General features: G+C 43.4%; 1 protein-coding gene across 1 annotated transcript in view; it reads right to left on the reverse strand.

Moving 5' to 3' along the window:
- Positions 1-585: 585 nt before the first annotated feature.
- Positions 586-16,302, reverse strand: part of LOC146829992 (uncharacterized) — an 82,597-nt gene continuing 66,880 nt past the window's right edge. The window contains exons 15-16 of the mRNA XM_085603677.1: positions 14,353-14,493; positions 586-1,310 (exon numbers count right to left, since the gene is read on the reverse strand). Coding sequence (XP_085459803.1) covers positions 1,291-1,310; positions 14,353-14,493 — 161 coding nt within the window. The 3' untranslated portion in view covers positions 586-1,290. The remainder of the gene's footprint in view (positions 1,311-14,352; positions 14,494-16,302) is intronic.

Here is a 16,302-nt window from a genome sequence, read left to right on the forward strand (position 1 = left end):
TGAAGACATGGATAGTTATGGTACATGTGCAAAACATGCGTGTTCACATCTGAGGAAACTGTAAACATGTGATTTGAGCTTTGTAACACAGTGGATTATAATCAATGTTGGTTGTGGTCATGGTTGCAGCAGATGTCTGATTCAAGGTGGCAATGCACATGTTTGGAGCTTAATTTTATTTTTAATTTGTACCAATCATCCTTTTTAAGGTGTTTTTGTTATGGTTGTACAACAGAAGCCCTACTAACACTGGTGGTGTGCATATGATGGTGTTATGCTCCATAACAGTGGATTTTAACTTCAAATTGATTTCAGTATAATGTGTGTTGAATTGTGCATCCTCACTTTGTTGATGTATTACCACTGTTAGGTCTAATGGTAATTGCCCTTGGAATAGAACACTTCAGATAGCCCCTGTCTTCTATTTTTAGAAACATCAGTAAATAATGTTTTGTGTTCACTCTTTAATGTCAGAGGTCAAGAAATCATGTAAATAATTATTTCAAAACTGTTTCACGATGGTTTTGTGAAAGTGCATTTTGTAGTAACAAATTCACATGTGGTGGAAAAATTAGCCACTCCAAATGGAATAATTTAGCCAATGTTTATTAATCAGAAAATAAATATGACAATTTTTGACAACACTAGGGTCTTGGTCACAAAACCTGTAATGTTGTTCAATGCATTTATAAATGCCATCACGTTAACAAAAAGTGAAACAAAAAGACTTGATCAGTAAATGAGAGGTACTCAGATTCAAAACATTCCAAAATTGATAGGTCTACATAATAAAATGCACATTGAATTGCATCAAGTTACAATAACAACTAATTAAATCTTGTTGTCATTATTATATTTGTGACAATTATAAAGACATATCTTTATGTTGTGTCTCAAGCTAAAAGTTGCCAATACATCCATGAATGTCAATAAGTCAAAAATTTGAAAACTGCTTTGTTAAGGCTCACGGACTATCTAAATTTACCCTATATAGTGGATAAATCAACATAGTAAAGTGCATATCAATTTGCATGGCGTTACAATGACAGTTTGGAACCTGTTGTATTAACATATTTCACAGGCTCAAATCTTATAGCCACCTTAGATAATGTTTCACTGCAACAATGATTTATGATCAAATGAATTCAACAGGGTAATTATTCGGTGAAAATCAGTTTATTCTACTTATAGTGCTCACAAATCATTGTTTCACTACTTGAGAGTAGCCTTACAATTTGTTTGTATCCTCCCATTTTACAATGGAGTCCATTTCAACAGGAAGTCCATTCCTTAATTGCACCCTTGTCGATCTGAACAAATAAAATAAACAATGAAAAAAGAAGAAAAAAAATGTGTTACAAAAATACAGTACATAACTTAACTTAAAATGATCTCATTTCACACATTTACTGATCATATTTTTAAACAGGGGTCAGGAAGCTTTCTTCTATCTTTAGTATTCATACTTGTTACAAATGAACAAAAAAGTCTTCATCCATGTTTATCCCTGCCAGTGCAGTGCATCCAGCTTCCGGGATGAACCTGGTTTCTACTCTTTGAAGGGATAATACTCTATTCTGTCCTCTTGTGTGCTTAGGTACCAAGTCAATGTCAAAGCATAACCTTTCCCCAATCATCTTCATGAATTTCACTGAACTATACTATAGTTTGCATTCTGGTAAAAAACAAGCTGCTTTACACTCCTTCCAGACTAAGCCTGAAGGCTGCTCTCCACGGCTACAACTTGGAGAGCGTTCTAAGGTTGACCTCTTAAATCACCATAAGGGTTGTCAGGACTGTTGCAAGGTGCCCACGTACATTAGTGGACATCATATACCAGGCCAGCTTCTCCCACTTGTGGCAGCAGTGGGATTCAAGCCTGCATTGTTTTACCAGATAAATCTTTGTATTGATTAACTGAAAAAACTATCACTAGTACTAGGCACATATAAATACAAGCTTAGAATAAGTAAGTTTTACTAAACTTAGGGTTGGGTAAGACAAGGATCTAGCACACCCTTTCTCCAACCTCAGGTAGTTTAGTTCCCACTAGGTTACGTAGGTTCAATAACACACCTCACTTATTATGTATATTAAAGGAGAAGCCAGTGTCTCTCTTCCTACTAGATACAGTGAACTTTCATTCCAAGAACTGAAAGCACTGTAATCAAATAGGAAGCTGAAGACAGGGAGAAGTGCCAACACTCAACACCTCAATCTCCATTTAGTTTTTCACTGTTGCAAGGCCATCTTGCCCATAGGACAGAATGGGGAAGGCTGTGTAATATGTTTCCAGCCTATCTTGTAGGGGTGTTACTGTTGGATGACGTGAGGAAAGCCTCTGGGTCAGATGAACAGGATAGAGTGGGTGGGCCAGGGAATGAAGATAGTGCAGGAGGGGAACCCCTATTTGACCTAGAATCTCAACCTGACCAGGTGGAGCCTGATGATTCCACCTGGACAGTTCAGACCTCCCAGAGGATAACCCAGAGGGCCAAGAGGATGCCTGTTGGACTTGGCCCTTTGTGGCTAAAGTTCCTTAAACCTGTTGCCCTCCTCCTAGACCTTTTTCTGACATTATGTTGCCAACTGAGGTGCTTTGGGCAAAGTGCAAGTGCTCCCTGTATAAAGTGTTATGATAATTGATTGTCCACAATTGGTATGTTTGCCTTACTAGTAAAGTCACTGGTAAAGTGGAATAAGTGTGCCAGGGCTGATAATGCAAATGCTACTAGTGGGCCTGCAGCACCAATTGTGCCACCCACATACATAGCCCTAAAGAGAGAACTCAGGCCTGCCACTGCAGTGTCTGCTCACAGTTTGCAAACTGCCATGTTGTCCTGACAAATGTCACCCACTTGCCAGACCTTACCCTTCCCTTTCCCCGCACTTCCAACACCCCTATAGTAGGCCCAAGGTACCTCCCTGGGCAGGGTGCATTGTCTGTGAAAGGTAGGACATGTACTCAATTGTGTACCATGTCCTAACAGTGAAATTCTCATTTAGTTGTTCACTGTTGCAAGGCCATCTTGCCCATAGGACAAAATGGGGAAGGCTGTGTATTATGTTTCCAGCCTATCTTCCCATAGGCTTAAGATGGAGAGGTGAAGTTTAGTATGCCTGAAATCACAATTTAATAAGACATCCTTCTGTGAAGTTGGTTTTTGAATTGTGTGTTTAGAAACCACGCTTTTAGAAGTGGCTTTTTTTATTTCCAACAATTTTGTGCGTCTCTGCCTGGCTGCGGATTGACTGTCTGGATTTGAATGTTATAGGATCTAGGAAAAGTCTTGACCCAGGGGAGGCATAGGTGAGACAGCACCAGGCTGACCTGCATCTGAATTGTAATGGGGAGGAGTAGCCCCCTGGATGTGAAGAGGCCTGGGCTGCTGCCATAAAAGAATGGCTCCACTTTCCGCTGAGTGATTGAGAAACCAGACCCGCACTATCAAAGGAAGAAGGTGTCACTGGCAGGGAGACACCCAGAACTGGTCTGGACAGGGGTCAGTGCCCCCTGAACACAGAGACTTCCAGGGGTATACCTATGAGAGCTGAAACCCCTGAATGTTGGACTGATCAAGACTGAAAAGGATTGAAACTACTTTGTGGTCAAGAGGAACCTCTGCCAAGGAAGAACAGCTGAAGAGACTAAAGAGAAGGACTGACCTTTGCTGTGTGTCCTGGGGCTGGCCTGCAGTTTGCTGATTTAACTAAGGAGAGGTTAAGGGATTTTGCTGTGTGCTGTGTCACTCTGCCCTGAAAGGACTTTGCGTTGTGCTGTGTCCCAAAGTAACTTGTCCCCAAGGGCTTGAGGAGAGCTAGCTCCCTGCTGTGGAAACTCAGGATTATCAATGTTTCCAAGTGTGTCTCAGGTACGCTGTGTGCGTGTGCTTTTTGCAGCCTGAGACCTTCGTAAGCATTGCCCTAGGACTGTGTGGGCCGAAACCCAGCTGAGTTTCAGCATCGGTTTGTGCGTGTGAAGCCTGAGACTGCCGTAGGGTCTGTGGTGCTGGTTGGAAAGTGCCCCGTGACTGTTATTGTGATTAATGTTCAAAAGAGGAATCTGCCCAAGATCGTCAGCAACGGAGAAGGCAGCGCCGTAACCTGTCCGGCTACAGCATCGCCTTGCATCGGACCTGCGTCGTCATCGGGAGTGCCCAGCAGGATGACCGATGATCGGGGAGAGAGAGAGAGCGATGCAGCACATCCCTCAGGTAAGGCTTGGACTCCGGTTGGGAGCAGCAAGCGTGTGCGGCCTGGGGAGGCGTGCAGAAGGAGTACAGGAGTGCTCCCGTCTCTCTCCTGCTGCATCGCGTTAGACACGCTGAGTCCTCGAGCGGCCTGGACCTGCCTGGCAGTACCGGGGCCGCCCTCGGAAGTTCAGGACTGTTGTCTGTGGTTGGGGCCTAGTGGTGCCCGCGCTAATGGCATTGATTGGCCTGGAGTTATTCCTGCATTACGAATTGCCTTATTACTTTCATTAGGGATTGTATTATTCCTGCATTACGAACTGCCTGATTACGTGCATTGAGGATTGAATTATTCGCGCATTACGAACTGCCTTATTACTTCCATTAAGGAGTGTGTTATAGGTACACTACGAACTGCCTGATTAGGTGCATTGAGGATTGTATTATTCCTGCATTACGAATTGCCTGGTTACGTGCATTGAGGATTGAATTATACTTGCATTACGAACTGCCTGATTACATGCCTTGAGGATTGCATTATTCTTGCATTACGAACTGCCTGATTATGTGCCTTAAGGATTGCATTATTCTTGCATTACGAACTGCCTGATTACGTGCATTGAGGATTGCACTATTCTTGCATTACGAACTGCCTGATTACTTGCATTGAGGATTGCATTATTCTTTCATTATTAACTGCATTAGTCTGATAATACGACCGCATTACGAACTGCATAGCATTGCATTAGGATATCATTTGAACATCGTGAACTGCTCATTAATACCGCAAGAACCTACAAGTGTTTGTTGGCTTAATAACCGGCAATGGGAAATATTACAAATAAATATATGTTGGATGTTTATCATTTGGTCTTACCGTATTTTTTTTCTTGATAAAGATAACGTTATTTTCATACATCAGAGTGGTGCCCATTTGTAGTGTTATCACTGTGTCACTGGGAGTGTGGTTGCAAATACTATACACATTGCCTTGAAGATAAGCCCGGCTGCTCGTGCCAAGCTACCAGGGGGTGAGCAGGGTTTATCCAAGAGGGTGTCCCTCCTAACCCTGACTAGAAGCAAGGGTCCCTATTTGGACTAAGGTAACTGCCTCTGCCAACTAGAGATCGCCAGTTCTAACAATGCCCTTTTCTGAACCTTCTGTGAAGGTGCAGAGTAGACCCATGAGGTCTAGATCCTCCTCTGTAGAATCCAATACTTCTAACCAATCAGTAGGGGCCTTCATTTCTAGTAACGGAGGGAACACTTTTGATAGGTAGTACCAACTGCTTGAACTTGAGAAAGCTAGGCTTAGGCACAGTAAAGAAGTATTGGCCCTTGACAGAGAGTCCCGAGAAATCCAGAAGGCTAGGAAGAAATTAGGACAAGATTTCCAAGGAGGCAGCAACTGTGTACCTAGAATTAAGGAACATTCCTTTGACAATAGGAACCTAAGCAAGATTGTCCCTCCCTACCATGTTGGGGGTGATATCCACTAATGGATAACTGCCTTGGAGAGGGCCTGTAAAGTGCAGAGGGTCTCTCAAGAGCAGTGGGTAGCTATCTTCTGGCTCTCCTTTGGCGACAAAGGTAGAGATAGACTCCTCACTGTTAGAAAAGAGGATGCTGACAATTAATCAATCTTGAAGAGTGCTCTCATTGATGGGTTTTGATTAACCACTGAACAGTACAGGATTAAATTCAGAGACACGCAGAACGCAGAGAATCAGGACTGGGTAGACTTTGTGGATAGTGCTATTAAGGCTCTGGAAGGTTGGTTTCTTGGCAGCAAAGTGCATGATTTTGAGGGATTATACATTTTGATTATGAGTGAGCAGATCCTAAATAATTGCCAAAATCAGCTATTGCATCAGTTCCTGTTAGACTCAGATCTGACTATTCCCCAATAATTGGGAAAGAAGGCAGATGAATGGGTCAGGACCAGGGTGAAGCAGAAAAACCAGGACAATAGTGGTGAATCAAGATAAGGGTGGGGACAAGAGTAAAGTCAAAAAGGAGTCTTTGTCAAGGCCCAAAAAATCTGCATCTGGGGGGGGGGGAGTCAAAATCCAACAAGGCGAAAGGCAAACAGAGACCTTGGTGTTACGTTTGTAAGGTAAAAACCCATTGGACAAAGGATGCTGATTGTCCAAAAGCCAAGGAGACAATGCCTACCACCACTGCCCCTAAGATAACTGCTCACCCTAGCACAAGTGGTGATACAGGGAACAAGGGAATAGTGGGGTCAACCTTAGGATCTGAGGTGGGTTCTGGCTTAGTCAGAACTCCAGCTCGGCTGTATTAGTCTGTGATGGTGGCATAGATATTGCCACCTTACTTGTCAGTCCCAGTAACCTGGGAAAGTACAGACAACAGCCTTTGATCAATGGAACAGAGGCAATTGCTTGCAGGGCCATAGGGGCCAGTGACACAATGGTGACAGATAAGTGTGCGTCTCTTCGACAAATTAGTTCTTGGGGAAATGTACCAAGAGACCAATACAAACAATGTCAGGAATTACCATTCCTTGGCATTTGTTAATTTCAGCTGAGGAGGGGTAACTGGCCCTAAAAAGCTTGTTTGTTGGGCAATGATGTGGAGACTTCAGCCTGGGCTGAAGTTGAATTTGGGACTCAGGTAGCAATGTTGGGGATCTCTGCAGATGTGTTTGCTGTGACCAGGTCACAAGCCAAACTGACATCCACTGAACAGGCCCTGGATCCAGGAACAATGGACCAGGTAACTTCCAAGTGAACTCAAACTCAAAGTGAGGATCAGTCTCTTGAGGGAGATGATCTTAGTCCCTATAAAGGGACTGCCCCAGATGAACTGGAGCCTGATCAGGTTGAGTTCTTGGGGGCAGGGGCCCTTCCAGGGCAGACTTAAGTTTGGAGCAGCAAACCTGCCCCTCTTGAACCCTTAAGACAGCAAGCTGCTGCTGAGGCTGGTGGGAATGTCACTGGGTCCCACAGGATCTACAGGGATAGGGGATTCCTTTACCCAGAGACTAGAGAGCTCAAGCCTGGTGCCACCAGGAGGCTGGTTATACACCTGACATTTAGGGGCTTACTACTCACCCTAGCATATGATATTCCCATGGCATGACACTTAGGCCAAAGTAAAAGTTGGGACAGGCTTGTCTCTCACTTTCACTGGCCTCACATGTCTGAGGACACAAAGGAGTTTTGTCACTCCTGTGCCACTTGCCAAGCCAGTGGTAAGGCAAGTGGCACTACAAAGGCCCCCCTAATATCACTCCCAGTGGTGGGGGTTCCCTTTGAGAGGTTTGGGATTGATATCATTGGCCCCATGAACCCTCCTACAGCATCTAGGCGCAGTTACATACTAGTGGTAGGGGACCATACCAATAGGTACCCTGAAGCAATTCCCCATAGGACCACTACAGCTCCTGTGGTAGCAAGAGACCAATTGGCAATTCTTTGCAGGATGGGCTTCCCTAAGGAGGTTTTAACTGACAGTTATATTACTGCAATGTGAAAAGAGTATGGTGTGAATTACAAATTCACCACACCCTATCATCCTCAATGCAATGGGTTAGTTGAAAGGTTCAACAAAACCCTGATGGGCATGATCATGGGTCTCCCAGAAAAGCCTTGGTGAAAATGGGATGTCCTTCTGCCCTGCCTTCTCTTTGCCTATAGAGAGGTCCCTCAGAAGGGGGTTGGCTACAGCCCTTTTGAACTTCTGTTTGGGCATCCAGTTAGGGGTCGCTTGTGGTTGGGGAAGGATGGGAGTTACCCCTCAAACCTCCCAAAAAAGACATAGTGGATTTTGTACTTGGTCTCCACTCCAGGATGGATGAGTACATGAAGAAAGCAAGTAAAAACCTGGAGGCCAGCCAATAAGTACAAAAAGCTTAGCATGACCAAAAGGATGTCCTGACTGTTTACCAGCCAGGTAAGAAGTTGTGGGTGTTGGAGTCTGAGGCCCCAGCAGATCTCTAAGACCCCATGATAAAATTGAGCAAAAGGGTGAGGTCACCTCTCTGGTGGACCTTGGAACGTCCAGGAGTCCTGATAGGGTGCTCCAGGTGAACAGGCTAAAACCTTTTGTGGACAGGGCTGACATGGGCTTGCTCATGGCAACTGATGAGAGACAGGAGGAAGAGAGTGACTGATCTCCTCCCACAAAACCCTCATGATTGGTCAGTTGATGGTGTAGCCTTGCCAGGCAGCCTCAATGACCAACAGCAGATTGAGTGCAGTAAAGACCTCAATCAATACAGGCATATGTTCTCTCTGACACAGTCAAACCACCTGGTGTAGCTATGAAGTGGACACATGTAAGAGTCTACATGTCAAGAGTAAAATCTACAGGCAGCCTAAGCATGTAATAGAATGCAACAGGACAGATATCCAAAAGATGCTGGGATTGGGAGTGATTGAACACTCAGAAAGCCCTTGGGCTAGTCCAGTGGTCCTGTTATCAAAACCTCACACCTCGGGTGGTTAGAGAGAGATGATGTTTTGGGTTGATTACAGGGGACTCAATGCAGTCACTAGGGCTGATGCTCATCCAATTCCTAGGGCAGATTTGCTTATTGACACTTTGGCCTTATGGAGGTTCATGAGCACATTTGACCTAACTGCCAGCTATTGGCAAATCAGACTAGCTGAGGATGCCAAACCAAAACAGTATTCTCAGCCCCTCGTGGGCATTATCAAATTATTGTGATGCCCTTTGGTTTGAAGAATGCACCTGACACATTCCAAAGGCCGGTGAATAAAGTTCTCACAGGTCTGGAAGCCTATAGTGCAGCATATCTTGATGATATAGCTGTCTTTAGCTCCACCTGGGAGGATCACCTAAACATTTTTTGGAGGTTCTGCAGAAAACAGGCCTCACTATCAAGACCACCAAGTGCCAGATAGGGCTGAGCAAGGTTGTGTACCTGGGCCACCTTGTGGGTGGAGGCCAGGTTCAACCATTGCAAAGCAAAATCCAGACCATTATGGACTGGGTTACTCCAACTACCCAGGCTGAGGTCAGAGGTTTCTTGGACCTGATTGGGTACAGCAGAAGATTTGTCAAAGGCTATGGGTCCATAGTGACCCCTTTGAATGATCTGGCATCCACGAAAATGCCCAAGAACGTTCAGTGGACAGTTCGCTATCAGAAGACATTTGATGATCTCAAGCAGGCCATGCGCACTGCTCCCATTCTACAGATTCATGACTACTCTAAGCAATTCATTCTCCAAACAGATGCATCTGATATGGGGGTAGGGGCAGTGTTGTCACAACTTAATGCAGAGGGCCAGGATCAACCAGAAGATTTTATTAGCAGAAGGTTGACCCCCAGAAAGAAAAGTTGGTCAGCCAAAGGGAGGGAGGCCTTATCTGTGGTCTTGGCCCTGAAGAAGCTGAGACCATACTTGTTTAGCACTCACTTATTGTTCAGACGGACAATAAGCCCCTCTTATGGCTCAAACAGATGAAGGGTGAAAATCCCAAATGTTTGAGGTGGTCCATTTCCCTACAGGGGATGGACTATACAGTGGAAGAGAGACCTGGGAGAAACCATGACAATGCAGATGGACTCTCCAGATATTTTTAAGTAGAAAATAAAGACTCATCTGGGAAAGATTAGTCAATGTCCTTACGTTTGGAGAGGGGTGTAGGAAAGTAGGATCAGCTTCTTATGGTTACCCCCACTTTTAGCTTGATGTGATGCTGTTTTTGACTAGTCTAACTGGGATACTGCTAATCAGGACCCAAGTATATGTTATGTTATGTTCATCTGGAATTTATACAGCGCGCGGCTACTCCCAGGAATGTCCCGGCGCTAAACAAAAAAGACCATGCAACAGAAACAGAAATACTCCCAAGGCAGAGACAGCGAAAACACATTTATAGTTGAAAGAGGCATGTTTTCAGTTTTTGGTGAGAACCCCATCACACCAAATACAGTGATTCAGGGATGTGTATATTCCCTAGTTCAAGATGGCCATGACATCGGAATTGAAAAAGTATGCATTTTGACTATGTCAATAATAACGACATACACAAGCCCCTAACTGGGAGGATACAGAGAGTGACACAAACATATGATTTTCTTCACGACACCAAAACACCGTTTTATTACTATACTTGAACATCGACAGATAAACGAATAACTAAAGGGAAATGAGTCCGCACCATGAGAACTACTCGTTTCACGAAAACTTCATGTACCATAATCCCCGTAGCGATACATGCGCAGTACACACTTCCGCTAAGGGGCGTGGCCTCGGAGCTCCGGAAACAGACGGGATCATCCATCGAGGCCCGAATAGAAGCTTTAAACCATGGCCACGAGAACGGGAGTGATTCCAAGCTGTGGGAACCAATACCGAATAGGTGTCTACACGGGGCAGGACCCTTGGTGGCGTGAGTAATATGAATGTGTGATTTAAGTAGACGAGGCAGCGAGTTGAGACACAGAATGATTACGAATGAGTAGTTGCCCACTTTGCCTCGTTTCCTTCTCTCTCTTTTTCTTTCATATTTCGACCACGATGTGTGGGACTGGACTTCCTCGCTATGAACGGTAATGTCAAAAACCTTGGTCGTATGGTCGGGGATGCACTGGTTTGCATACAATTTTTATGTTGCGAATTCACAGTGTGTGACTACAGGGCTACCCTATGTATAGAGGTCCCACATGATGTTTATCCTCTCCTAGATTGGGGTAAGCGACATTGTGTGACATATGCGAGAGTGTTAATGCGTATTCACCACATAGGAATGAATTAGGAGTGGATTTGTTTTAAACTTGTGTTGATGCACTGAAAGTTCGACTGATAAGACTGATGTCTTATAATTACACGCAAATGGATATGTGTAGATAGGATGCGGTATAATACCGCCACCTTAATTATCACACGCCACAAGTATGAGTGAAAATAGGATGCGGAAAATTTCCGCCACCTAAAAATATATATACGCCACAATGCTGTGTGTTACTTCTACGAGTGGCTATGCCCTAATCACGCGCACATTCTATTTCATGGATTCACGTATGATGATGTGGAGAGTATAGAGACAATCACATTATTTTTGATGATATGTTTCTTTGCTAAAGGGAATTGACGCGCTATATATGTTGTTCGTCTTCTTTTATGTTTTTCACAGATGGAGTGAATTCATTTACGGAACAATAGAATTTAATAAGGAGCAGCTACCTGCCCTTACTGCACATTAGTATAGGGAACTTCCCTTCTACTTTTCTAAATCTTACAGGGGGTACATGCCCTGATGAATGTCCGTACACCCTTCATGGGGCATTAAGGACAGAAACATGTTGGCAAAAGGGTCCTAGGACCATAATATCCCTGGACACCCTCTTCTTCTGTTTTTAATGCCAGTGCCAAACCCAAGAAAAAAGGGAAACTGGGGTCTGACACAGATTTTTAATCTTTATACCCCCTGGCCAAAATCATCTTATTAAGTGCTCCCTGAAACATTGGTCGAGCCCACCCTGACCTCTAGGCGTCAGGGTGTCCCGATGATGAAGCATGACACCACTAGGGTGTGTGAGGGAATATAATATAAAAAGGACTTGCTTCCTTCCCCACACTTAGGTGGTGCTATATACTTCAGATAGGGCATACCATCATCTGAGTTAGCAATAGATATTTATTGCTGACTGGTCCATCACGGGAGTACTTATAGTGATTCAGTGTTTACCCACGGGAGGGCGTACTCCCTCATAGAGTTCCTCTCGGCCCCTTGCCTAACTAGGAGTCTTTCCTAATATAGGTTTGTGTATTATCCTAGTACATGGTACCCATGTTCCCAGGGAATAGGTACCTCAGAGGTTCCCCATTGGCCGAAGCATGTATTATGCCACCCATGTGGGACCATTCAAATTGGAACTACAGGCCTGCCATTGCAGCCTTTTTAAGTTGGTGCTTGCACCACTTACTAAAGATATAGGTTTTCTATAAGTGTTCTGAAGTCCTCCATTGGGTTCAACTGTGGTTTCCAACACCTCTTCACCGCTATGCACCCGGCTTTCCTGGTATAGGTAACTTGGTTGCTAGGGTATCCACAGGTGCAGTGCCTCTCCAACCTTCTGTCTTCTACGGGGTTTCTTCAGTGTAGACTGGGAAAGGTTCTTCATTTTTAAAACTCTAACCACGAATTATATGTAGAGTTGTATGAAGCTCGGGTTCATGTTCCCACACTGCACACGCTCTCCGTGGGCTCCCAATCTACACACCTTGGGTGGTTCCTTGGGGTCCCAGCGATTCTACATCCTCTTGACACTGTCCCGACTCGAGTCGTGGTTCTTATACCACTTTCTCAGTATTTGGTTTGGTCCCCCCTTGGACCCACTGTGCATCAGTGCTATTTACTGTGATTTCTTTGCTAAAGTAATGTGGGCTTTGTGTCCAAATAGTGTTATTTAATAAATACATATTTTAAAAAAACTTTGTGTGGTTCTTTTTCATTTCATCTATACTATAAGATTGCATTCTTGTAAAACAAGCTGCTTTACACTCCTTTAAGACTTACCCTGAAGGCTGCTCTCCACAGCTACCACTTAGAGAGCTTCAAAGGTTGTCCAAGACCCCTTAAATCACCATAAAGGTTGTCTGGACTGGTGCAAGTGCTGTGTGTCAATTTAGATGGCCGTACATAGGTTTACTGAATCATGTCCTTATATGGGCACACTTCAACTTGCCCTTATTTAGGCACAGAATCCCAGTCCTTATTTAGGCATTGGCAATACAATCCAAATACAGGCATGGACACTTACATCCTTCCATCCCACGTCACAACGAGTTCTTAGAAACCAGACCCTTAAGCTCTTGGGATTTTCCCTGCTTGGATTATTGATTTCTCCAACAACTCATATATTATGCATGAACTACTATTCCTTAGGGGTTCATTCATGACGTCTTCCTCTGCCCGACTTTACATCAATGCTAGCATTCCTAGACACCTTCCAGGTATAAATATACCTTCACTTGCCCTGGCAAAGCACGCATGGCACACCTCGGATATCCGGCTCGCCACGGCAAGTCCAGAAGGAGTTCGAGTCCCCGCCTGACGCACTGAACAGACGCTGTCTTCCCTGCATGCAGAGATTCCAGCTTCCAGTGTTCTAACTCCCCTTTTGGGGTGTTAGAGCTCGAGATCCAGAAAGAGATTCCCACCTCTCTCATTCTAAGGTATGGAGCTGACTAGAACCTAGGAAAACTCTTGGCATATCATATAAATATAATATCATATACCAACTTAAGCTCATACCAACCATAGCTTAAACCAGCACCTACTTCTTACTTCGTACTGCACCTCGGTTAGGTACACTGGGGTAGAATTATTTACAAGCATCAGATGAGTATCCACCTTTAGCCTGTGTATTTATGTGTATGTGTATAGATATTGATCATAACTAAAAGACAATGCTGTTGCAGTTTTATTTCTTCCTACTGCTGACGCTGTGCATATTATATCTTGCTTACTGTCTAATGATCGTAAAAGCTCATATCACTTACACGAGAACTAAGACTGTTCAATAAATCCTTATATTGAAAACGCCCGTCTTTCTATTTCTGTGTAACTCTGCAGAAACTAGGCATGCACGATTGACTGAGTGAAACTTATCTATTGTTTCCACGATTATGAGACATGTTCCAATTCCAAAGGGAAACAAAGTTGTCATGTTTATGCGGTTGTCAGAAACTAATCCCTTCTTGTTCATTCAAGAAGTTTCTAGTGACCTCTGCGTTACCTGGCAAACAAGTAATTAAGCTTAATATACTCGATAGGAGCATACTGACTTCAGTCCAATGCAAAGAACTATAGTGTATATTATTCAAATGTGCAGAGCCTATAGGAGAAATAGGAATGACATTACACAAGTTGCTCACTTACATTAGTGAACATCATATACTAGGCCAGCTTCTCACAGAAGGCCATACAGGTGATGCCAACTCTGAAGTTTTCAAAGTCAAACTTTCCTGTACCACATAGAAAGTATGGTGGAGACCATTGTGTCACTACTTTTGTATGTGAATTTGACATGCACTCCACAAAGAGAGGGATTTCGCTGTACAAATCTAGTCAATCGTTTGATATTTCAAATTAGCCTCAACTGTTTTACAAGAAACTGGAAATTGAAAACACAGACGTCCTTCTTCTTAGCACCTTACCGTTCGGCTGAAGTGGATTGAAGCACCAGATGGTTCCCGGTTTACTGTCATCATAGCAGCAGCCTTTTACATTGCACTGCTCTTTGGTGATTCCTCCGTAGCCACAATTGACTCTTGATTTTGGTTCAATGGCACATTTGACTGTGGAAAACACGTTTGTTTAAATAAAAGATACATCTTGCAATTACAGGTTAGCAAACGAAACTGGAGATTGTCTATCAAAATCCATCAGGTTGAATTTATAATATGCGTAACTCATTTGAAGATATGTTGGCAAATCCAGAGATTACACACATTGTGGTTAATTTTCCTTCTCTGCCAAGACAGAGTTGGAAACTCCAACAAAGATAGAGTTGTCCTGCATCAGTAGTTTTATTTTCACCTAAGGAGATCTAAGCACCATGGACAAAGATACTTCAATGGAAAATCCACTAATGCCCTCCTCTGCCAGTGGATTTTCTGCGCTAGTGGAATTTGCATCTCAAAGTTTGGACACTACAGATGCACCCTGGGAGTACACTGTCAATGACTGCATGTCTACTCTGTCTAACATGCTGGGTGAAGTAGATGATACTAAGCCTTAAGTGAAAGTCCACTCCCTTTGTTCAGCAGACTGCCAAGGTAATGACTCCAACAGACATAGAGGCAGACCCCTCACTCACTCAGGCAACTGATATTCAACAATATTTAGCATCATTTACTCAACAATGACACCATGGGTGAAGCAGCTAAAGTATTTTATGTGGTGGAATATCAGCCATATGCAGCACCCCAAAGTGTCTATGCAACTAGAAGTCCACGCAGGAAATCAACCATTTCCTGTCAGATTTTATTTACTGTTCTCCTCCAAATGAGAACGTGAGTCTATTACATAAATGCAACGATAGTTTGCTCTAGAAATCTGCTGAAAAGTACTCCTTACATTGGACAAATACTTGACAGTTATGTCCTGAGCAAACTAGTGCTGCAATAATTGGCAGAAAAATTAGATGAGCTGTTCTGGGGAATGTGTAGTGGGTTACATATGCGTAAGATTCAGAGACTCTCGTCTCTTTACATTTTAGAATTATTGCTCATATCCTACAAAGCACTCATTGCAAAGCTTTTTTTATTTAGTCCTACTTTTCACTAAGATTTTTCCAAATTCAAATTATCTTTCGCTTTGAGTAGATATTTCTCAATTTGGCTATCTTACGAATATTTACCTGATGTCATCTGACAAAGTTGTTTTGGGGATTTTCTGTTATATCATTGTGGCGTACAATGCTTGCTCAGTTAAATGTCATATTTGAAAGCATGGACATTTGAAATATTGCCTCACACAACAGCTTCAAAGCCCAATCACAGTTGAAATTTGAGGTGGTAAAGCAAAGTTAAGCATGAAAACTCTACCTTTCTCAATCTTTATTGTAAGTTCAGCGAAGGTAGATGTGAATCACTATGATTGTTGTTCTAGTCCAAGATATTTTTAAACTAGCAAGCCGTTTAGGCTTAAAGAGGAGAAATGTATCTATTTCTCCCTGTGACTTCCTTTTGCTTTGTATGATGCATTCCACACCCCATATAGCAAAAGGAAAATGCCTTTAAGGATTGGTTTTGGGCAGGAAGGTGTCCCTTCATGCAGGAAAACATTCCCTACTGTAAGGCAGGCACACTTGCCTTCCAATAATACCTTCATGGGTTCCAGGCACAAGAAAAAGTAGGCAGCAGAAATGCACCACATCTCTGTAAACATGGTGCTTTATTGATATCTCAATAAAACGTAATGCAGCCACTGAGTTGCCTTGCTGCACTGCATGACATGTTTATAAATCTGGACCTTTGATTCTGTCAGTGAAAAGGACTAGAATTATTACTTATTTTTCAAATGTGTTTCTCCCAGTATGAAACTCATTTTATTAACGATGTGGACTCTATGGGGCATACTTACAAAGTACTATTGAGTAAGTA

This window comes from Triturus cristatus, chromosome 5_1, assembly GCF_964204655.1.
Source record: "Triturus cristatus chromosome 5_1, aTriCri1.1, whole genome shotgun sequence".
Lineage (NCBI taxonomy): Eukaryota > Metazoa > Chordata > Amphibia > Caudata > Salamandridae > Triturus > Triturus cristatus.